The sequence below is a fragment of the Protopterus annectens genome, chromosome 15.part0 (genome assembly GCF_019279795.1).
Source record: "Protopterus annectens isolate FY-2018-M chromosome 15.part0, PAN1.0, whole genome shotgun sequence".
Taxonomy (NCBI): domain Eukaryota; kingdom Metazoa; phylum Chordata; order Ceratodontiformes; family Protopteridae; genus Protopterus; species Protopterus annectens.
Genome location: NC_056749.1, coordinates 350,411,033 through 350,436,032, shown reverse-complemented (window position 1 = coordinate 350,436,032; position 25,000 = coordinate 350,411,033). Strand labels below are relative to the sequence as shown.

The following is a 25,000-nucleotide window of genomic DNA, read 5'->3' as shown; positions in this document are numbered from 1 at the left end:
AACAACAGCAGGAAAATCTATATCCCTAAATGTAAACAAATACCTATTCATACCTTACATCTTCTAACTCTCCCGTCATCACTTACTTTCTTACTTCTATCAATTTCTCTCCCCTGGTTTTCTCTTTAAATATACCACAAGCCTACACTTCTCTCACTTTGTATTGCAGTTCCTGTTTGTATTATACTAACTTACATTTAATTTCTCTATAAACTGACTAAAATTTATCTAACTATTGAGTCATTGTCATATAGGTAATTGTATCTATTCTTAATCAATGTTTTCATATTATATCTAATTTGGTATAATTATTTAAACTATATTAGTTTTTGTATTATTTTTAAAGACTGCAAAATTATTATTCTTAAAATGTTTTGTAATACTTTGGAGCTTTTCTCCCTGGGCTTCAGCTGAAAATGGGTTCATAACCAGTCGGACGTTCCCAGTATTCAAATGTCAATAAATATTAAATAAGTAAATAAAATTGGGGGAAGAAAAGCAATGGTAAATAATGTTATGCTTTAAGATAGTCTGTTTTTATTTATGGGATATGGGTATAGTTGCCAAAGTTGTTGTACAGCGTTAAATCATGTATAAAACATTACTGCAGGGTGATGGTCATTAAGTTTGTTTTTTAAGTTGCCTTTTCTAGAGACATTTGGTTTTAGAGAATGTCTGTGATGGAACTGATGTATTATGTTGTACTTTGTAATGGTGTCTAAATTCAGTGGATGTTATGTTCACTGCTTTGTCACTGTAGCTGTATATGCATATATGGTTGCGTGCAAGTATGTTAACTTGTATGCAGTGCGTGGAGTGCCATGATTATACTCTGAAAGCAGTATAAAGACAAGCTTGTTAAGTACTTCCTCTGTGTTGTTAAGCACTTGTCTGGTACTAGAGTATGGACTGTGCTCAGTGGCCAGAGCAGAAGAGTGGCAGAAAGGTATCAAATGCTTCAGTTTGATTTTTTGGTACTTTTCCGTTATCAGGGCAACAGTTGTAACGTACTAGCAGGCACATGCAATGATCGCACAGCTGTTAGCCCTGAAGCGGTTGTTTTGAAAGGGAAAGATATTCCCACTGAGAAATACAGGTTGTTATGACCTCAAAGGAAGTATCAACTAGGCAAATGTTTAGCTGCTGCATTAACTAAATCTAAAGTACCTTACTTAAAGCCCTGTGATTTGAAAAGATACAGTAAGACCCGCTTTAGTTGGAAGTTAAACTACCTTCTCTAAAACATCTGTGACCTAAATAATCCAACTTGTTTTTGTATAGGTCATTTGTTTTTATGACTACAAAACTACCTGTATTGTGCAACAAGCTCACCTGCAAAGTAATTAACCACTAATGGAAACGAAGAGTACATTAGAGTAAAAGTAAGAAAAGAGTGAAACGGAAGGAAAGAAAGAAAGAAAGACTTCATCAGTGGTAACTCACACGTGATACAGGGAAAAAAGTCTCCCATTCCCAGAGCCATTTTGCTGAATGAAATGGGGTGGAACCTCTAGGGCGGGGTTTTAGGTTGTTTGGCAGTCGAAAACCTAATACCTGACAGTCAGTCTATAAAGCCACCCTGGTCTGAAACTGACATAGATTTTCGGAGAATCTCCAGATTTTTGTCTCATAGTTTTTAACTTGTTTTTTATAAATTTTCTGGTTTTCTGGGAAGTCATTGATGACTGAAGTCAGTAAATAAAGACAGACATTTGAGTTTCAAAGAGCGAATTTTCATAACGGAAGCTCTTCCAACAGTAGTCTGTACACTTACCGACAATGATCCTTGCATATGCATAAAATACACGCTACACTAAACCGTTCTAGTTTTATGAAGAAAATTAGTACATGTCGGAGGAGCAACGCCAGATTTTGTGGTGAGAATAATACTGTCATGTCTAATTCATACGCGTTAATATTATTATGCCCTGCAAAAATCCCAGGAAAACGCTCTTCACTTCAAGGCATTTTTGAAAGATTAAACTAGACTACATTCATGATGTAGGAGATTAGCTTTTTTCCCTCCATTTTTCTATTCCATTTATGCACGTTTCCCGGACAAGAATAAAGTTATAAGATAGGAAATGAGCCCCCCACAACCCTGCCTTTCTAATATGTAATAATATTAACCAGTTCTCTTTCAAAACAACCCTTTTAGAGCTAACAGTGTGCAGTCACATTAGAACTATTGCCCCGATAACGGAAAAGTACCAATTTTTTTTTAGTCTGAATGAAGTGTTTACCAGCATCCTGATGATCTTCTTGGGTGGCTGTACTCTGTGTGGCAGTACTTGGTGTGTTACAGCTTTCTAAACTTTGAAACACTGCTATTACAATGTGTTTAGAGAATGAACAAACTGTACATCAACACCCTGAATGGAGAATGAACGCTCTCCAGCAGGGTATTAATGTACAAGTAATGCCCTCTGACAAACAAGTCCACTGCTTCACGGCAGTATATCAAGCTACTGTGGAGCTTGGATTGCAAAAGAAACTAACAGCTGCCATTGTTTTATGCTCGCTAAGCAGTGATTTTGCTGTCTAGCAAGCGTAAAATGGAAAAAAAAAGGCTGAGAGATTGTGTGTGTGTGTGTGTGTGTGTGTGTGTGTGTGTGTGTGTGTGTGTGTGTGTGTGTGTGTGTGTGTGTGTGTGTGTGTGTGTGTGTGTGCGTGTGCTTGCGTGTGTGCGCATGCATGTGTGTTTGTTTCTGTGTGTGAGAGAGAGAGAGATAGATCAAGAGAGTGAGAGAGAAATCGAGCGTGATCTTGTGTGACTGAATGCATGTATGAAAGTAGATGAGACTGTGTGTGTGAGAGAGACTGAGAGAGAGTGAGAGTGGTCTTGTCTGAGTGAATGTGTGTGAAAGCAGAAGAGACTATGTATATGTGTATGAGAGAGAGAATGGTATCTATGTAAACTTGTTGTATTTTACTTGGTTATTAGTTTTTAAGCAGTATATTATTTTTTTATATGTTTGATATAAAATTCTTCCTCCCAACACCATTAACTTGTACTACAGCAAGTTTGAAACCTTAGGTGGAGAAACTATTTTACATTAAAAATATATATAAAAAAATATATAATACTTAAAAAAATAAATCATCAAGAAAAACACAACAATTTTATGGTTTACTATCAATTATTCGACTGTAGTCGACTGATATTGTCGAACCAAAATGTCGGGTCACACAACATCGAATGAAGAAAATGCCAAACCAGATGTCCAAAAATGTCAATGTCGACATTTTCAAACTAAAAGCAAACTTGGAGACTGTCTGCCTCTCAAAGTTGCCAGACTGTGCCCCCCCCCCTTATATATATAAACTCCGAGATCACACTACAGTGAGGGTAAGGGTACATTTCCCGATCCCCACTATAGTGCGATCTGGCTTGTAATGTCGGAATTCACAACAGCGAATGCTATATTGCATTCGCTGATGTAAGTTCCGACATTTCTTGTGTCAATGTTTTGAGTCGACATACGCCTCACTCGACATTTTGTAAATCGCACAAGTTGCGATTGAAAAATTGATAGTAAACCCAATTTTACAGAGAGCCCATTCTCTAAGCACAATAATGCCCTCCAGGGTGTATGTTAATGTGTAACGTCCTTCCAGGGTGTAGAGGCCCTCCACTTGTGGCGTCGGGCCTCATAACACCCCTGGGCAGGCATTAATTACACTTAACTGACACCATGTCAGGCATTATTGCTTGCTTATTCCCTTCTTTTCTCTCTCTCTTTCAAACTTCTGTAGTACATGGGAGCAGGTAAAGGTCCATGCACTACGAACAGTTAATGATCAGGTTTCACTGAATATTACCCTGTGTGTTGTGTGTTTTCAGAAGTTCTGTGACATTTCATTGAAGGTACTTTTGACAGAATCACATATGGCCAAAAAAAACGTGAATGAAAGTACATTTGACTGAAAAGTCTTGTCATCGAAAACTATGTTAGTCTAGAGATGACATTTACGGTGTCATTCCTAAATATGGGAGTTGCTAGAGTAGTAATTTAGATTTTGTGTGGGTTGCTAATACCCACTGTCAGGTTGAACCCCCAGATTTGTAGATGATTTTCTTTGTGCACCAGTACTGATTCACCATGTCTGGTGTTTTTCTCTTTTCTCCAAGGGAGTGTGAACTTGGAGTTAGACTGTGTAATTAAGGGAGTATGGGGTTACAAGGGGAAGTTTATGTGTGTGTGTGTGTGTGTGTGTGTGTGTGTGTGTGTGTGTGTGTGTGTGTGTGTGTTTGTATATATATATATATATATATATATATATATGTTCAGAATGTTTTTGACAAAATGATTTTTCAGATAAACGTACTTTCAGTCGTTTTCTCTATACGTGATTAAAAGTACCCTCGATGAAACGTCATAGAACCATTCTCTACCTGGATGTCAAGATTCTCCTCTCAAACTTCATTCACAAGATGAAATCAAGATCGAACACAATGTCCTGTTTATGACTGAGCAACCTATCATAATCTGTATATAGTCTATATTGATTCATCTAAAATTACTCCATCTCACATAAGTACATCTAAACTCAATTAATGAAAAACTCAAAACTTTGAGAAAAAAAAAGTGTCTTTGCAGGGGGCCTCCACACCCCCAGACCCTTGTTAATTATATAGTCAAATTCCAAGATTTACAGTGGGGAAAACAGTAAACTCCCATAACCCAGAGAGTGAGATGTCAGAATGAGCACCCACATTTCAGCGTATCTCTAGCTATGAGTCTAACCCAACATTCATTTACAAAAATATCAAAAAAATAAATGTACATAGTCACAAAATACATTACTCTATGAAACAAGCATCAGTATAATACTTAAAATCCAAACTTATAACCAATGCATTTAGAACAAATTTACTTAGGCCAAAAAGAAAAAAACTAAGTTTAGACTAACTAACATTAGTTGAAATGCATGGAAACCTATTTTATATATATATATATATATATATATATATATATATATATATATATATATATAGATATATATATATATATATATATATATATGGTTCCCCTTCAAAAGCCTGAATGACCATAAGCTCGAAATTCATAAGCCTAAGACCAGAAACCTGAAAACACACAAAATACACATACTGACTTTAATGTGGCTTCGCTATTATTAGCGCTGTGTTGGAAAGTTAAGGGTTGGGTTCAGGTAAGTGTGTGATTGTTTTTACATTAGGGTTAGGGGCGGGTTAAGTGAGTTAGTGTTAGGGCACAGGTTAGGCGTGTGTGCGATAGTGACAGACTTTAGGGTTAGGGTTTGGGTTAAGGTAAGTGGGTAGATAGTAGTGTCTTTGTACTGGCATATTAGCATTATTTGTATTCTGTGTGTTTTCAGACTTTTGAGTTTCAGGCTTTTGAGTTTTCAGGCTTTTGGTTTCAGGCTTATGAATTTCGAGCTTATGATCATTCAGGTTTCTGAAGGGGAACCATATATATATATATATATATATATATGTGTATATATATATATATATATATATATATATATATATATATATATATATATGGGTTACCTTCACGTCCCCTAAAGCTCATTTGACTGACATTCATTTGACTGAGACCAAATGACTGACACTTCACTTCCCCTAAAACTAATTTCCCTGATAGTTAATACTGGCAGTGTGTAGAGCACTGTAAGGCAAGTAAAAGAAATATGTCATTTTCCCCACTATAGTGCGACCCCGGAGTTGGTATATATAGTTAGGGTGTGTTTGGGGGGCACAGCAACCTAGTTTGATTTTATATTCTCTGCTTTTGGTTTTATATTGTTCAGTAAAACCAAACTAGGTGGGGGGGCTATACCCCCAATACCCCCCCAACTATATGTACCAACTCCAGGGTCACACTGCAGTGGGGAAAAGGATATATTCCTTTTACTTGCCTTACAGTGCTCTACACACTTCCAGTACTAATTGTCAGGGAAATGAGTTTTAGGGGAAGTGAAGTGTCAGTCAGCTGGTGTCAGTCAAATGAATGTCAGTCAAATGAGCTTTAGGGGAAGTGAAGGTAACCCATTGATATATATATATATATATATATGTATATGTATATATATATATATATATATATATATATATATATATATGTGTGTGTGTGTGTGTGTGTGTGTGTGTGTGTTCTGTATGTGCTTGTACACAAAATCTTTGAATACCACTTTGTATTCTATGTTTACCAGTAAATTAATTATTTGCAGAGAAAAATTGACAGTTGAGGAAGCTAGCAGGAAGAAACACATTTTACTTGTTTTGCTACAGCTAGCTGGACTCTAACAATTTCATCCTTTATTAAATACTTCATCAGACTACTTCACTTTTATTGAATACATTTCTTTAAAATATATACACAGGTTTTTACCACAGTGAAAATGTACAAGAAAAGCTCAATTTGTAGTAGAAAGCATGGAGCCTCATATATCAGGTTAATATTGTATGGTTCAGTAGCTAATCCCAGACTCTTCTCTCACAGACAGGAGTTTCTGCTGGGCAAGGACCAGTGGTGTTACAGCATCAGTCAGTACACTGCTCTGAAAATGTCTGTCAATGAAAATTTGAAAACAGAAACACTTCTTCTCTTCCTTGAATGATATATGTGCTAGTCACATGTAAGAAGCTATTCAAATAAAGCATGTAGAAAGGAAACAGAGGGGCTAACAGTCAGTGAAGCAAAAGTTAAAAGACTGTTTGATAGTGAGGATGAAATAGGTGAATATAGATCTTTCAGTGTGCAAACATGAAAAGAGATGGTGAGATAATGATATCAAGGACTGAAGGGTGCAAAGGAGTTACAGAGAAAAGGTAAACTGTTGGGAAATTGCATTGCCTTATTCTTCACAAAAGGCAGTGGACAGAGAAAGGTGAAAGATTAATTAACTACTTTCAATCATTCTTCATAAATGGTATGGGCACAGGCAGCCGCACCAGGAAAAAGATAATTAAATCAGGAGTGAGCAGTAGACAGATATGACATGAGTTAGACAGCGGTAAAGCAAGTACAAGGAAAAGACATTGGCTGTCCTATGGGATGATAAGGCAAAAAGATCTGACAGATTACTTTCAAAGATTCTCAAGAGTCTGGTAGGTACGTATGCTGACTACATGTGTTTAAATGTGGCACCCTTATACAAGACTAGTAGCAGGAACATTAAAGAAAACTGTAGGTTGTGATGCTGAGTGGAAGACTTGTGGATTTTTCTGGATAACTAATACCAGGAGACTGACCAACATGGTTTTGTAGCAAGAAGTTGTCAACACACCGGATGTAGTTTTACACCTGCTTTTTTAGCATGCCAGAATAGTACCAGTACATGTGATTTACCAACACTGCAGCAAAGTGTAGGAATGTTCCCCAAAGGCACTTCCTTGAAAAAAATGCAGCGATTTGGAGTAGGGATGAAAACAATAAATTAAGCTTCATCATGATTCATTGTAGAAATAAAAAGGGTCATAGTGAATGAGACAGTGTCTGGAATACCGGAAGTGATTAATGCAGTGTCACTGAGACCTGTTTTGAGGTGATGTGTTGATGTCCTTCATGGATGCATCTGCAGTCATAACAAGTGGGTTGTCCTGTCGTCAGGCAGCCCTGCAGTCGGCCGGATTCCAAAGTCCGGGTCCGGCCTCGGCTGATGTCGCGCTCCACCCGACGTCATCTCTGCTGGTCTTCGGGTATAAAAGCATCAGCCGACGCCATTTTCCTCAGTCTTTCTTGCCGCGTGGCGCCCGAAGCAGAAGCTGTTCGCAAGTGCCGGTCGGTCGGATCCAGAGATTACTTCTACCGAATACTACTTCGAAGACTTCTAAAGCTAAGTACCCCGTTGGGGACTCTTTCTTGCCTCAGCCGATGTCAGAAAAAGTTAACAATTGTTTAACCTGTGGGAAACAAATACCTCATAAAGATTTCCACTCTTACTGTCTGCCTTGTTTAGGCCCAGCCCACGACGTAGCAGCCTGTTCGGCCTGTGCCTCTTTCAACCGACGAACGCTTAGGCGTCGGTCGGAGTTTGCAGAGCAGTTTTTCGGTACTGATTTTGCGTACATTATGTCGTCGGATTCTCCGACTACCCCCAAAAAACGCAAAGATAAAGACCGACACTCGCGGTCCGCGGTTTCGGCCGAAACCACGGCAAAGCAAACCGCGAGTGTCTCGGTTTCGGCCGAAACCGAGAAAACTGCTCAAAGTACAGCTGAACCTATTCTTACAACTGAGGCCCCTGCTACAACTCTTGAATCGACCTCAGAAATTTTACCCACTACGGTGACTGACTTATCAGATACCATCCCCTTGGATGTCTCTACCCCAGCACGTGGTACTGCTAGGCCTCCAGCAGCCATGTCCATTAAGGCCTTCGCCAGGGCTAAAGCAGCCAAGACTACTAATTCAGTGCCTGTTAAACCCCCCTCATCCAGGCCCTCTTCTAGTTCTCAAATGCTTTCTTTGGCAGAAGATTTAATTTCTTTAATTAGAGGATCTCAATCTCACCCAGACAGGGCCTCTCAGCCCCAGAGAAGAGACCTAGGGCAGAGCCCCTGAGCCAGTGTCTTCTGATGATTCTGCTCATGAATCAGACATAACTGACCAGCCTGAGGCTCCTTTTCCAATTTCGAAGATTCTGATGCTGAAGAATCCATTCCAGCTGCTTCCCCACCAGAAGAATTCTCCTTTGGAGAAACCCTGCATGCCATGCGAGAACAGTTCCAATGGCAGCAACAGGATTTTTCAGACTCCAGAAAAGACTTAGGACTTTTCTGCACCTACCACAGCACAGGCCCTTAGCTATACCTCCTGTTCTCTCTGTGGTGGATGATGCTTTCAATGATGTTTGCTCCGCTCCAGATTCTTTACCCCAGCCCCTGCCAAACCAGACAGATTTTACAGGGTGCCAGATACTCATCACCACCTTTACAAGGCTCCTCTTGCAGACCCAGAAACTATATCCCAGGGTCCCAAGGCAGTAGCCGCAACCACAGCTAAAACCCTATTCCTTCTGAAAGGGAAGCAAGGTCACTAGACAGATGGGGTAAAAGGTCTACACTTCAGCTACTCTCTCAGCTAGAGCTTTAAACTGTCAGTTTCACATGATACAATACCAAGAGTTTATGCTTGATCAGTTAACTAAAAAGCTAACTACTGATGAATCTCTTGATAAGAAATATGTATTAGAGATGGTAAATAACATACAACAGGTTAGCAACCATTCTTTAAAATGTGGCTATGATGCACTGGAGGCTTCATTTAGATCAGCCATGACAGGCACAGTGATAAGAAGACATGCATGGTTAAAGGAACAAGCTTTACCGGATCATGTTAAAGCTAAGTTGCTAGATGCTCCTATGGACAAGACAAGTTTGTTTGGTACACCTGCCCAGCAGGTCATGAAGAAAATGGAAGAAAAGGCAAAATCTGTTCAAACTGTTAAAGATTTCCTGCAAGTCCAACCCCCAAGGTTTAGCAGGAACTGGCCTGCCAAAAATTGGTCCTTTCCTGACTCTGCAAAATTTCAAAGGGGCAGGAATAGACGTTCCAGAGGCAGAACCCAATCCAGAGGAGGTGCCTACAGAGGACGACAGTGGCAAGGTAACAACAGAGGCACAGACACAGCCACTGCCTCTACATCAGCACAGTCACAGTGACTTAATCCTAAATCCGCCTACCAGGGAACAGATAGCAGCTCCTCTAGGCGGAAAGTTAACCTTATTTTCAAAGAACTGGCACTACATAACAAAAGACAAGTGGATTTTACAAACCATAGATCAAGGTTACGGTTTCACTTCCACACTTTACCAGTCAAAGAGGAATGCCAAATCTACCTCCACATCAAAAACAGAGGCTCTGCCAGATAATGGAGTTAGCAAACATGAGAGCTGTGGAAAGAGTGCCAACAGCAGAACAAGGAAAGGGGTTCTACTCCAGACTATTCCTAGTTCCAAGAAAGGAAAAAAGTTGGAGACCAATTCTCGACCTGTCCACCTTAAATACATACATCATCGTCCCAAAATTCAAAATGCTGACCCTACAGCAACTTCTTCCCATGCTGGGCAAGGAGTCTTGGCTGGTAACTCTAGATCTCAAGGAGGCATACCTGCACGTCCCAATTCGACCAATCTGCAGAAGATACCTCAGATTTCTTGCAGGATCAGAGCACTTTCAATTCTCAGCATTGCCCTTTGGCTTATCTACTGCGCCCAGAGTATTCACAAAATGCCTGGCATCAGTAATCGCCCATTGCAGACTACAGGGGATTCAAATTTATCCATACCTGGACGACTGCCTGCTACAAGGGACAACAAAAGCAAGCTGACAACAGATTTACAAAGGGTCATTTACTTGCTACAAGGACTGGGATACACAGTCAATTTACAAAAGTCAAGGCTGATACCATCCCAAACAAGGACATTCTTGGGCGCGGAATTGGACACAGTACAACAAATGGCATTCCTGTCTACAGAAAACAAAAGAACTTCCTCTTTACTTCTTGGCACTAACAAAACTGAACAAGTTAACAGCAAGAAAATTTCTACAGGCCTTGGGCTTCATGGCATCATGCATAATCTTGGTCCCATTTGCCAGACTACATATGAGGAAACTACAGTGGTACCTAAAGAATTTATGGTCCCAACACAGACACAGTCTAGAAATAGAAATCCCACTAATTCCATGCTTAAAACAGGAGTTTCTATGGTGGGCTCAGGCATGCCAGTCAAACCCAGGCCTGCCCTTCCGCAGATGTCAACCAAGCCAGACCATCACAACAGACGCTTCAGATCTAGGATGGGGGGCCCACATGCTGGACAAATGCGTGCAAGGATTGTGGACACAGGATCAAATTCACCTGCACATCAATCTAAAAGAAATGCTGGCAGTACAACTGGCAATCCAAAAGTTCAAACCTTTCCTCAAAGAGGGCCAGTTGATGATAAGGACAGACAACACCACAGTCATGTGGTACATCAACAAACAGGGAGGCACTCATTCATACCCCCTATGCAGAATGACCTTGGAGCTGTGGACCCTGGCACTCAGCTACAACATTCAGTTACAGGCAATATTTGTACCGGGGAAAGACAATACTCTAGCAGACATACTAAGCAGAACCACTTCGATGCCCACGAATGGAAGCTGCACCCGGACATCTTCAAGACCATCTCAAAGAAATGGGAATGCCACAGATAGACCTATTCGCATCACCTCTCAATCACCAGCTCGAAAAATTCTGCACGAGGACATTCCACCCACTAGCATGGAAAGTGGACTCACTCTCCTTCAACTGGAAAGGCCTAACAGCATATGCATTTCCTCCTCTTCCTCTGATACACAAGGTACTACTAAAGATCAAGGAAGAACGTCCAAGGATAATCCTGATAGCCCCAAACTGGCCAAGACAACACTGGTATCCACTACTGAAGAGCATGTCTCGGAACAACATGTGGCCAATACCCTGATGCCTTTGATGTTAACTCAGAACAACTACAGCATCATACATCCAAACCTAAAAACGCTGCAACTGACTGCATGGAACATCACATAGCAGCAGCTAATCCAGAACTTTCCCAAAGAGTTAAAGACATTATTCTTGAAGCACGCAGACCTTCAACAAGAAAGAACTATGCTGGAAAATGGAAAAGGTTTGTCATTTGGAGTACCGAAAGAGGAAAAGATGTGTCAAACATAGATATGCCTAACATTCTGGAGTATCTGGCGAACTTCTTCATTCAGGCCTGTCCTACTCCTCCATCAAGATACATGCATCAGCTATTTCAGCAGAATACAGCTTTGATCCTCCTGTTTTTCACACCCTTTGCTCAGGCAGTTCCTCAGAGGAATCAAGAATGTAAAACCTCCCAGGAAACCACCATTACCAGCTTGGGACTTAAACTTTGTGCTAGAAAAGTTGACACTAGCACCCTTTGAACCAGCAGCAACAGCAGACCTACAACACCTGTCATGGAAAACTGCTTTCCTACTGGCAATTACTTCAGCAAGGAGGGTTTCAGAACTACAGGCCTTAATGGCAGTGCAACCCTTCCTAATCTTCCACCAAGATAGAGTGTCCTTGAGGACTAATCCTACATTTATGCCTAAGGTGGTATCCAGAGTATCTTTAAACCAGGCAATCCACCTACCTTCCTTCTTTCCCAACCCACAAAACAGAGGGGAAAGAATACTGCATACCTTGGATGTACATAGACAGCTACGCTACTACTTGGACAGAACAAAAAATGGCAGAAAGACTGACCAACTTTTTGTAGCCTATGCAACTGGAAGGGAAGGAAAAGCTATTTCCAAACAGACAATCTCCAAATGGATAGGAAATTGCATACGATACTGTTACTCCTTCCATGGAAAACCAATTCCACAGAACATAAGACCTCATTCTACAAGGGCAACAGCCACTACCACAGCCTTCTTACGAGGAGTGGCAACCAAAGACATTATTGAGGCGGCTACTTGGACCTCCGTGCATACATTTGCCAAGCATTATAATTTGCCTCTTTATTCCAGATCCCGAGCAGGGTTTGCCACTGCTGTACTGCAAGGGATCTTAAACACACCATAATCTACCTTTATCCTCCTCCCCTAGTTGGCTATGGTATTCTACCCACTTGTTATGACTGCAGATGCATCCATGAAGGACATAGTACAGTTTTGTACCTACCATAAATGTAGATGTCCGAACTGGATAGCATCTGCAGTCAGGATTACCCTCCCTCCTTCCCCTCTGTGGTACTCCTAGGGTGTTTACCCTCCTAATAGCTAGCTTTTGGGGGGGGAGTCTTTTATGGTGTATTTGTTTGTATATATGTACATATATGCTTATTGTTGTGTTTACCTCTATCTATTTGGAAACATTGGCATCTATCCAAATTTTACCCTGCAAGAGGGCTACTGGCATCTGGGGCAAGAAACACTGAGGAAAATGGCGTCGGCTGATGCTTTTATACCCGAAGACCAGCAGAGATGACGTCGGGTGGAGCGCGACATCAGCCGAGGCCGGACCCGGACTTTGGAATCCGGCCGACTGCAGGGCTGCCTGACGACAGGACAACCCACTTGTTATGACTGCAGATGCTATCCAGTTCGGACATCTACATTTATGGTAGGTACAAAACTGTACTTTTCATTTGCTTGTTTCAGATGTATCTTAGGGAACTCAGAATAGCAATGTCTTTCAGCTTCTCTAGTTAGGGGTTGCCACAACGGATTACCGGTCCACAGATTGATTGGCAGTGGAATTTTTACAGTGTTGAGTTGCCAGCCCAACACCCAACCTTCACATAAGATACACGCACATGTGTATGTACACACACACACACGTACCTGCATGTCTTTAGAATGCACTCGACCGCAGGGAGGACATGCAGACTCCACACAGAAGACGCTCCTACCAAGAATCGAACTGGAAAACCTCTTGCTGTGAGGCGACAATGCTAACCCCTGCACCACAGCAGCCTCAGAATAAGTAACCTTTTTTTGTAGATGGCACCACTGTAGGCTCATCTAAAGAGGATGGAGAGAAGTGTGTAAGGAAAGATTTGGCAAAATTAACTAAGTAGTCAGAGATTAATGTGGACAAATGTAAGGTACTGCATTTTGGCCATGACATGTGTCAGTCAGTTCCATGTCACAGAGGATCAAGACCTACCTGTGACATAGACAGTCCAGGATCAACTGAGAACATGGGCACTTGAGGGCCAAAGAGGGAGGGTCAGTGGCCAACACTAGCTTACCTATGTAGGGTGGAGAGAGGCAGTCCAGTTCTTCATTACAGTGTGAGCACCATTGGGGGGGAGCACGTCAAACGGTGTATGAGCCAAGAGCATTGATTTTCCCCTTCACTGGGCATATGCAGGCATGATCATGCTCAGTGGGGAAGACATAGTAACCCATTGCATCTGCAAATGTGAACATTAATTCCCAGAGACAGAAAATTTAAAAATCTCACATGGCTATCTGGATCACAGCTGCAGAGTAACTGGCTTTCACCTCAGTGATAGGAAACAAATGCACTTGGTTGAATCTGTGGCTGGATGCTCTTGAGCCAGGGGATACAAGAAAAAAGGTTTCACTCTAGTTTGTGAGCATGCTGCCACCAGGGCAAACAGAATACTGCAGCATATATTCAGAACCGGTGAAGTAGTACCATCATTTTATAGGCCATAGTCAGGCCACCGTTTGAGTACTGTTGATTTTTCCTGAGACTTTATAAAAAGGAAGGAACTCAGAATGATAGACAGAGTGCAGAGAAAAGCTAGCACAATTACCTGTGCCATAAGAGGGAAAGAGAACAATCCGTGAATGAAATGAGGCAACTGACTGTATTTACTGTTGAACAGAAAGGACAGGAAAGATAATAGTCTGGATATGCAAAGTAAGTGAAGATATATGGGTGTGGACTGACACTGAATGGGAAAGTCATAGGGGAAGGAAGTGAGGGCACAAGCTTGATATTACTGGAATCAACGTCTTGCTCAACATTTGAAAATCTTTATTGAGGGTTGGGAGGGTGGCCTAATCGTTAAGGTGTTTGCCTTACAAGCACATGGTGCAGGATTCAAGTCTCACAAGGGATAATTGGCTAGGCTTAAAACGGCTCGCAAGGGCAATTAGCCTAGTACTAACCTATGAACCTATGAGAGGGTAGTGGACCATACAGAGAATGAATGATGGAGTGTGTAGATTTGATCCATGGAGGTATTTAAAAGGGCTTGGGATAGGAGGACACATGGGCAGAGAGAGATCTAGGATTGTGTACAAGAGTGTTGCTTTCATCTATGATCAGACAGATTTCAGTTTGAGATTCATATTATGTAAGAAGATTGATGGAGCTTTGGGTAATTCGAGGTTCCTGCTGATGTAAACATTTGATGTATTTTGCACACTGTCTATAGCTGCTTGGAACACGTAGTCTGTGTTATGTTAATTGTGTTCTATATAACGTTCCTCCCTACAAGTCATGTCTTTTTTTAACTTTGTACAGCTCGCAAACTGAAGAAGCTGGGACATTTGAAGATTCAAGAAGAGTCAGAATCAGGAAGTGGCATGAACCAGCAGGAACTTGTGCCTCAAGGATCTGCAGAAAGTGGGCCACCACTTTTAGACCAATTCCAGTGCCAGCCAGCATTCCTTAACATCCTAGAAGCCATTGAACCCATTACAGTGTACTCAGGCCACGACAACAGCCTGCCTGACACAGCAGCCAATCTTCTAACAAGTCTTAATGAACTCGGAGAAAGACAGCTGGTACATGTGGTCAAATGGGCAAAAGCTCTGCCAGGTCAGTTAAAGTATGACGCCATCAGAGGTCTTGGTAAGGAGACTGAGTGCACATCTGTGTGTGTGTGTGTGTGTGTGTGTGTGTGTGTGTGTGTGTGTGTGTGTGTGTGTGTGTGTGTGTGTGTGTGTGTGTATGTGTATCTATATGTGCGTGTGTTGGGAAATAGACTTCAAGCAGCATTTTAAGTCTTTATGAATACAATAAAATAATCTTAACACTTTTCTTTAAGATCAAGATGAACTAAGAACTGATAGCTTGGTTTTATTGTTTAAAGTTTCTTTTTCTTTTTCTTTTATGGCAAAATGTCTTGACTCAGTAATTATTCATTGATGACCTACCCTGCAAAGCACTACGTTTTTTCATGGTGCAGATACTGTGTGATAACTTTGAGTGTAGAAATACATGTTTTTTGTTTATTCTAGAAAGAATATCTCTAGGTAAAAACATCTACACATCATAGCTGCTCCCGGTTGAAACCTTGTGATTTACGATGTCAAGATTTCCTTCCAGCTGGAAGTGTCAGACTTGTTCCTTCAGAGCCTTTTGTGCATTGCAGAACCTTGTCTGGTGTATCCTGATGTACTGCAGAACCTTGTCTGGTGTATCCTGATGTATTGCAGAACCTTGTCTAGTGTATCCTAATGTTAGTCTCTTCTGCTGCTTCATTTTTCTCTGCCTGGAGTAGCATCACAACCAGATCCAGGCCTCAATTCAAGCAGCACTGTGCTTACAATCTGAAACCATCCTGTACTGATTCACTAAGCCTTGGTCTTTGTGTATGAGCTTGGTTGTGGATGATTGTAAGTGTGTAGCTACCCTCAGCAACTCTCTCCACTCCACAGCTGTAGCAAATACATTTTTATTAAGCTGCTGAGACATATGGGGGGTTAAAACATGGGTTTATTTCTGCTTATAACAGCACTGCTAGGACTTACATTGGCAGTTTTTGAGATCTTAAGCATGGTTAACCCAGTGATGCTTTAGTTTTTCAGAGGTTTTGAAGTAAACAGATGAGCAAGTAGAATCCCTTTGTAAGGTAGGGTGAGTTTTTAAGCAGCTTGTCAATGACACTGCCCAAGTTGCTTTGCCTTACCCCTGATTTACATAGATTCACACCTGGGTTCATTATAAGTATGTCCTGTCAGAGCCTGGGACACTGAAGATTGTGAATGCAGTGTTATGAGATACTGAAATGCTTTCCGTTTAAACTTGACTTATGAGGTAAAATTATGAATAGGGACGTTCTCTTAGGACCCTGCATAAAATGGCCAGATTCACAGCAAAACTTTAAAAATTGGCCACTATATCAGCACAATCACCACAGTATGTAGTTAATGTTCCAAGTGTAATGGTTATTGTTTTTTTATCCTTTATGATTGTCATAACTTTGCTTAAATCTTGGACACTATCTTCTGACTTAAACAGAGTTGAAATAATTCACTTAATGCTTCTAAGATTACATTCTGTTTTCCAAGACATGCTTCATTTTCCTCTTCTTTTGAATTTGAATGCAAAGGATTAAATATGTTATGCTATTGCAGTTTTATAGAGCCTGTTAAGCATCCTTGACACATAAAATTGATGGAGTGTGTTTTATCACTTACATCCCACCACAGTGTGGCCAACTGACTGCTAAATAAGACAAATACATATTCTACATGTGTTCTAGGCTCTTTGCATGGTAAACCTCATTCATTACAACACCAAGGAGGATATTCGTTAATAAATCTGGAAAAGTCTAGTCAGTGCCATGGAACTCTGGAGGACTGCTGTATTTTGTGCATTTGTTGTTTTGACTTAGTACTCTGAGAATACCTTCACTACTAAAGATCCTCCCTCCAGTTTTGGAGTATTATGCCAGTTTTAATTAATATTTTTAAGTAGTGCACAGAAGAATTGGTCTAGTAAAGAATCATTCTACATATTCTTGGAAGAAGTTATTGGTAATTTAAAGTTGTACTAGAAGCTTGTATTCTGAAGTGTTCTTGTGAAAATGGGGAGTGAATATACATTAAGTTCACTTGGATTCACTCACATTGTTTAGTTTTTGTGTTACTTGAATACACCTGTATTGATATACTTTAGTTGTCTTGAAAATTTATCAACAGGGTCAGTGCAAAATTGTGGAAACTTCCTGATTTCCAGGTAACAGTTTTAAATTCCAGGACTTGTAAATGCAAATCCTGAAACAATTAGACTGAATGTGCAAAAACGGGGATGTACTGATACTAAGTCTGATGACATTACTGTGTCTCAGAGGATTCCCTTTTTCTCCATAATGGTGGTACCCATCCATTTTTTCCAGACTATCTGGAAATCAATTATTTGGTAGTCTGGAAAACACTGTACAAATGCAGGAAAAATATACTTTTTTTTTAACGGAAAAGCATAGTAAATCAGCAGAGAAAAAGCATCACAAATGGAAAAAAGAGGGCGTTCCTTCTCATCTGGTGTGATGATGATGTCATGAAATGGGTGGAAAGTGGGCAGGGAGAAGGGAGCAGATGGGCAGGGTTATAGGAGGTGTGAGGGGTGTGGCCTTGGTTCACAATGAAAGGTGGCAGCCCTATTTCTCCATAATATGATTTAATATATATATATATATAAGTAGCATGAATTAGAGGTGCAGAAGGGCTTGCCTCCTGTAAAAAATAAATTAAAAAGGGAATAGTGATTGTCAATATTCTCTGTTCATCTTTAATTTTACTGTTTTTTTTTATTCCAGTATTCACAGTTATGGTTCTCAGAATCTCAATGGGGAGCCTATTTTGCCCTCGCTGTTATTCAGTCTTGGAGCTAGTGTATGTAGAGATGCAGGGGTTCAGAGAGGCTTATTTCCCTGCAAAATAATGCATTTCTGTACTTTAAAGTTCATGGTGTGAGGTTTGGCATACAAGTAGTCAACAGAGTGGGACTCACTAATGTTTTCATCAATTACTCAACATATAACCTGCTTACTGTTAATCTGTGCCACAATACCCTGGTCTCAGATATGCTGCAATAGCCTCTGCCATATTACCATAACTCATCTCACTTCCTACTCTGAAATCTTCTTTTTTCTTGTATCTCAATCTGAGACTTCAGTTTTAGAGTTTTCTCACATTGTTCTGAGGGACTGAAGCCACTTTTAGAATGGACCACCCATATCAACATTCGGAAAATCCAGGCAGTGGAACATACCCTGTAATCCTGAGGTGCAAAGCTCTTCCTGGGCCTGTAAAATAAACAATGCACATGTTTGTGATGATGTGCCATTTAGCAAGCTGTCTAAAACTCTACCTTCTGTTCTGCATGTTAATATAACTGGAGAGTGGGTAGTCCATAATGATCTGACCTTGTGTGCTTTGTAATTACTAATTGCCCACTGTGTTCACTGCATAGGTTCATAGGTTGGTACTAGGCTATTGGCCCTAGGGCCTATACAAGCCTAGCCATAGCAATTCCCTGGCTATTTCTTCCCACACTATTTACTTCCCTGGACCCCTGTCCTGCAAAATAATAAATCAACTTTCACTATGACAAAATTAGTCAGAGTCAGAGTCAAAATACTGACCTTTGAATGAGTTGTCATGGGATCCCCCAGTCGCCTTGGCAAGACTCAGCTGAGATAAAAATAAGGCAGTTGATATAACCTTGCACAGACGGCCATTTGAGGACACACACAGGAAGAGCATTCAAAAATACAACTGGCTTCTCAGGATCATCTATATTCAACCTAGTATTCAAAAATACAGCTGGCTTCTCAGTATCATCTATTCTCAACCTAAAATATGGAACATAAATTATGGCAAATATAAACATATAAAAATGTTTAATTGCTAGAGTGTAAATACAGAAGTGAATTCTTAACTTTTAAGCTAAGTTATTACAGTTGTAATGAAAGCAGTGAGACTGGATGCTTGTCACCGGCTTATTACTAAAAGTGCACGGTAATACTAATAGAATGCAGTTGCCAACCACATGAAGTTTCAAGCTTTCTTTTCCTGATTTTCAACTCGTTTTCTGGGGACACATTCTCAACTCAGATCGTAACCACATGCAACTCATTTTCATAACTTTGGTCCAACGCTTATAGTCCTTTCTACTGAAACTTGTTTATTTCATGTTACACACTTTAGCAAAGTGCTTTATTTTCTAGAGCTTCTGCATTCTTGATTAATTGCATGTTTCTTTTTATTGTTCTTTTAGTATTACCCTCGTACAGAGCTAATCAAGAATACATTGCTTCTGCTTCTCAGGCTTGCCAGAACATTCTTGACTTGTTTTCCTCCACTTCACTTGCTTTTGACATTTCCATCACTCATAACACTCTAAATACATCCGATTCCTTATGGTATTTTTAAACAGTGACTTAGGCAGTTTAACTTGCTCTGCACATATCAGTTGCTTCATTTAACATTAAGTGTAATTCTGTCAGTACTCTGACTCTTTTTCACCATTTCTGATTCTACATGATTCTGTCTTTGAAGTAAATTATCAAATTTACATTCTTTGGCTTGATTCTTCAATTCAATATTGAAAACATCTACATACTCAGTGGAGTCTTGTGCCCTTGTGAAAAAACAGATTTTGGATTTACTGTAGATTCATTATTGGTTCACATTAACAACAATATGATCTCATTCTCCCTTTTGAAACTTAGATGTATTATATACTTCTAGGACTTCTCCCATTGTGGAATGCAGAAATGTGGTACTCTACACATTTTCAGATTTTTCAGATGTTCTTGTAGACATTCATAAGTCAATTACTAGAATCACAATTTCCAGTTATCAAAAAAGTTACCCTGAAGAAGGAGGTTTCCAGGTGGCTTCATTTGAACCATTTCTCAATAGGAAGATGATATAATTTGTTTTTTATTACCTCTGGTTGGCCCAACTAAAGAGATGAGCTCAACTAGCATGTGCTCTGCTCTTCAGCAATTACTTTAAACTGACCAACTTGATGTACATTTTGAACTGTAATGCAAACTACAGCAAATGTATTAAACCACTACTCATATTACACTGGTGATATTAGCCTGGAAATTACCTTTACTGTAGTCAGATTAGGTCACAGACAACTGAGAAAATGTTATTTTTCCTTGGATTTCGCTAAATTCCTGTTATAGGAAAGACTGTGTGCCCTCACTTGTGAGTTTTGCAGAAGATAGTTTGCTGCCACTGACTGCAGAATTGGCATTCCCTCATGTACACCCTCTTTTCTTTCAGATCCTTGCTGCTACTTCTTGGTTTGGAAAATCCTGTCCCAACCCCCCCCCCCCCCCCCAAAGCCTGATGCAGTCCCTTATATCAGATTGTTACTGGAAGACTGATGAAACCACTTCAGTTGTCCCCTGGAACAGAACCAGCAGAGTCTATTGGCAACATTATTCCCTTCAGTCTGTATATGCAGAGGACTGTGGTACTATGCTTTCATTCTCTACAGGCACTAACAAAGCTTAAGCATCTGCTGCTGAAACTGGATCAGTAAACAAGTAACAGGGTACCTGAAATGATCCGAAGTGTGGATGGGCATTCTTCTGCTGGAAATCGATGTGAATGTCACAGTATAACACTTGCACAGGCATTTCCTGGTGTCGTTGCAAATGGGGAATTGAATATCCGTGTGGCCACCTTGAGATGCATCTGCTTCTTGTGGTTTGTGCTCTGATCACCTTCCTTAAGTAGGACAATCCAGTGTTTGACCTGCTCATTATCTGGGAAAATGGAATGCTGCACAATTTCTGCTGGTTTCACTGGGGGGAACAAAAGGGCAGTGGACAGCAAAATAGGGAAAGAGTCTTACAAATAGCAGTTTTCTATATCAGACTGCTTTACACATACTGCTTAAGATGTGATGTAAAGTGACATAATTTGTGGCAGCATTCATTATGAACACTTAAGCACACATACAGCCAGGAAACTGGATTCACTTCATTACAGAAAGGTCTTTTGCTAAGATACCAGGTAAATCCCCTTTCTTCTTGAAAGAGGGTGTGTGCTTTACCTATGAGTCCTTTGCCTTAATGTATACATTTGGGGAAAGAAGCATAAGTGGCTGAACCAGAGGAGAAAGTGAATGTAAGTAACAACGATGTTGATCTTTAGCATTTAAAGTGAAAAAAATGTATGATCACGTGAGAAAGCAATAAGTGAAGCAGAAAAAGCTAAAAAGAGCTAGATCATGTGATGGTGGTCATTTGTATACCTAGTTTCCTTCTGTTTGTAGCTCAGGTATTGGCCTTAGGGGTCCTAATCTGTCATCAATATGTTCAATCCATTTTTTTTGGCAATTTCTACTTTAAATGAGTGGAAAAACTTCAGAAGTATTGTATTGAATATTTAGATGTATTTGTTTATATCCAAGATGGTAGTATTCTCACTAAGATGCATAGAAAACCTACTTCTGTTAGTAGTGGTGCACATCCCCAATGTTTGACGAACTCTCTTCCTTATCATGAATTCTTGTAAACCCACAGGATATCTTTGGATAGCAGCAACTTTCATCAAGCAGCAGTGGAACTTTGACAATGTCTTTGAGACAGGGGTTTATACTCTTCTCTTCAGCAACACCGTATTAATGGCTGCAGGGTTTTGTTCATAAGCCATGGTTTTCAGGCAGCTGTAGTTTATTGCCCAATTTTGTCCCTGTGTTAGGCATTATGTGGCACAGTCCACAAGGGCAAAGTGAGTATTTTGGTATATTAGTGGGAATGATTCTACATTGAGTTCTCTAATGTTTTTTAGATGCTCAATCTTCTAATCCCTCTGAACTAAGATCTTTTCTGTTATATGTCAGTCGTACTGTGGATATATATATTTGGATAGTACACATTAATTATGTAGAAGCAAGGTATATTTTAATGTAAATACTTTGCAACCACATAGACTTAACAGTAGATTGCACTATAAATATTTATTGTAGTTTAGGGTAGTTATTTATTTATTGTTCATGTCATTATGTGTGGTTTCAGAATGGCTGTTTTAAATTTGCAAGAGATTGTATTACTTTTTGTATGTCTTTTATATTTGTATGTAACTGTGAAGGTGTAATGCTGAAACACTAGTTGTTTTATTTTATTTAATAAAGTGGTTATTTTACTTAGCCTAATGACTACAGTCATGTTTTTAAGGACCCCAGTCTCTACCTGGGACACAAAAATTCTAACTTTCTTTTTGACAAGTGTATGTGCTACCATTTGCTCACACCAACACATTCTCATAGTCACTGGGAGAAGAGTTATCTTTGCATTTGTGCCATTTCACTTCATCCCACTTGATGAAGTTCATGCAGAAAGGTCAAAAGTCATTTGCATCACTTATTAGGTGTCTCAGAAAAAATCCAGTTCCTGGTTCTTCTGAGCTTAGCCTCCCCAGTGTCTATTTTTTTTTTTTACTGGTAATTTCCAGCACTGTAGTAGGATGACAGCCTCCATTTAAAAGTAATGTTGCTGGACTAATTATTGTTCAGCAACTGTAGCTTTCCAATAAGATCTTAGAAGTACTGCATGCAGCCATGAAACCTGTCATTTTGGCTGATTGCAGTGCCAAGTGGTAAAGGTTGTATTGCAGATGAAGGATGTTTCCACTCCTCTTCAAGTCTGCATGTCTCCAAGGTCTCTTTTTTAAACTATATTGGAGTTAGCCTTCACCATGATTAAACATTTTGTTAATTTCTCTTTTGCCATGATTCAGGATGACCAAAACTGAGTGTAAGTACAGACTGTTGAAACAGTATCTGAAGGGGCTCATTTATCTATAGCCTTCAGTGAGCAACCCCTCCGTCTTGGGGCCTGTGCTTAAGATGGCATTCTGCTTTGTCTGCTAGGGTTGCCACCTTTTCAAATGGCCAAAGTGGGACATTTTTGGGACAAACATCAGATTGTACAGGCTGACACATACCCATGGTCAGTACAAAGGATAGAACTTAACTTGTTTGCCTAAATAAAAGCTTATTCTTGTAGCAATTTAGTTGCTTATTCTGTTTCTTATAACATTTAGGTATTTTTGGATACAGAATAACTGTTTTATGCTGCAACTATTATATAAAATATAGAAAATAACTTTGTCCTAAAATCTCAGGACATTTGCCATTTTTTAAATTTTTTGTCAGTACACAACTGCCCAAAGAGGGACTGTCCCTCGCAAAGTGGGTCAGGTGGTAACCCTAGTGTCTGCCCTTCAAACCACATGTTTTTTGCGGATCTGGGGTTTGTGTCTTAGAAGGTAGCCCTCCTGGTGTCTATAATGTTTGTTTCTTGGAAGGTAGTTTTTCTGGTGGGTGTTACCTGTAACCTGGAAAATTTCCACACAACATGGATTTGTGTATAAGGAGTACTTTCTCATCTTTCATAAGAACTCAGTCTTGCTCTAGGTGAGTGTAGTTTCTATCTACCTGAGATTGTGTCAGCTGAGGTTAACGTAGGAGCATTTAACAAGCATGCTGGCTCAGTCATCGTTAGTACAAATGCTACATCAGGCCTCCACTGAAAACTAATCCAGTCAACAACAGAAAAAATTCTGAGCGCTCACTTGACTAGTCTGTTAATGTCTTCATGCGCTTTCCAGTTGCTGAAATCAGGGAGAACATATTCTGTACGGGTGCTGCTAGATGTAGTTCTTTAATTTCTTTTTTCTCATTAAAATAAAGGGTTTACTTTTAACAAACAGACCTTATCGAAAAGGATTGCTAATTGTATCACATTTTTTCTCATCAGTAATAATAATAGGTGATTCCTTAGGGCATGCTTCTAATACATGTTTTATAAATGTCTACATTGGCCAGTAAATCAGTGCAGGGTAACATCTTGGTAAGTCCGTTTTTTTTTCTTCTTCTTTTTGTTATGTTTTTAGGAGCTCTGCTTCTTGCACTACTTTTTCTAGTCTCCTCATCTTGAGGGCTCCTCTAAACTCTGCCACATCCTGTACAGACATTTGACCACTTCTCTCATTTTGACGAGGAGGTCATTTTTCTTCCTTACCCCCCCCCCCCCGAACATACACAGAATATCACCACTGTGGACTGAGCAGTGTTTCTGCAGATTAAGATACTAGAAGGTATACTGCTAACAAGCAGGTGAAGCGCTAACTATCCGTACAAATATATTGCTTAGCTTCTTGCAGTTATTCATCTTTTCAGTTCTGTGCTGACTTGGTACTGTATTAATGAATTCAGTAGAATAATAACTAATTATCCTTGCTGAGAAAAACTTTCTGATGGAAAGTAAGAATGTTAAAGTATGAAACCCCCTTAGGTTAAACAGCACTGAGCAACATACTGAGGAATTTGGTGAGTACAATTAGTAAGTCTGATGACTGCAGTCAGAATGACATTGGTACATATCACATATGTAACAATGCAAAGAAAAGAAATAGCCATTCATTATCTGATACCTACTTTGTCCTTTTCAGTGTCATGGGCAAACAGAATATCCATTTACTTGTGCAGGCAGTCCCCAAATTAAGGACGAGATCCATTTTTTAGTCTGTCCTTAAGTCAAATTTGTATGCAAGTCGAAACATGTACATATGGTTCTTATTAAATGTCACTTAGTCAAATGTTTGCCTCAGTCTAGTATTTATTATACTTTTCTTTGCATATAAAACACTTTAGAAACACTTCCAAACAAAAAATAAAATTAAACATAATAAGACATCTTGTTATTAAATGTAGTCTTTATGAGAACTTTTTCACACACACACAAACCATACCTCTCAACCAT

At 39.8% G+C, this 25,000-nt stretch overlaps 1 protein-coding gene across 1 annotated transcript in view; it reads left to right on the top strand.

Moving 5' to 3' along the window:
• The window catches only part of AR (androgen receptor), a 659,717-nt gene that overhangs the window by 504,825 nt on the left and 129,892 nt on the right, over positions 1–25,000 (top strand). Inside the window, exon 4 of the mRNA XM_044057107.1 lies at positions 15,001–15,297. Within this exon, the coding sequence (XP_043913042.1) occupies positions 15,001–15,297 (297 nt within the window). The remainder of the gene's footprint in view (positions 1–15,000; positions 15,298–25,000) is intronic.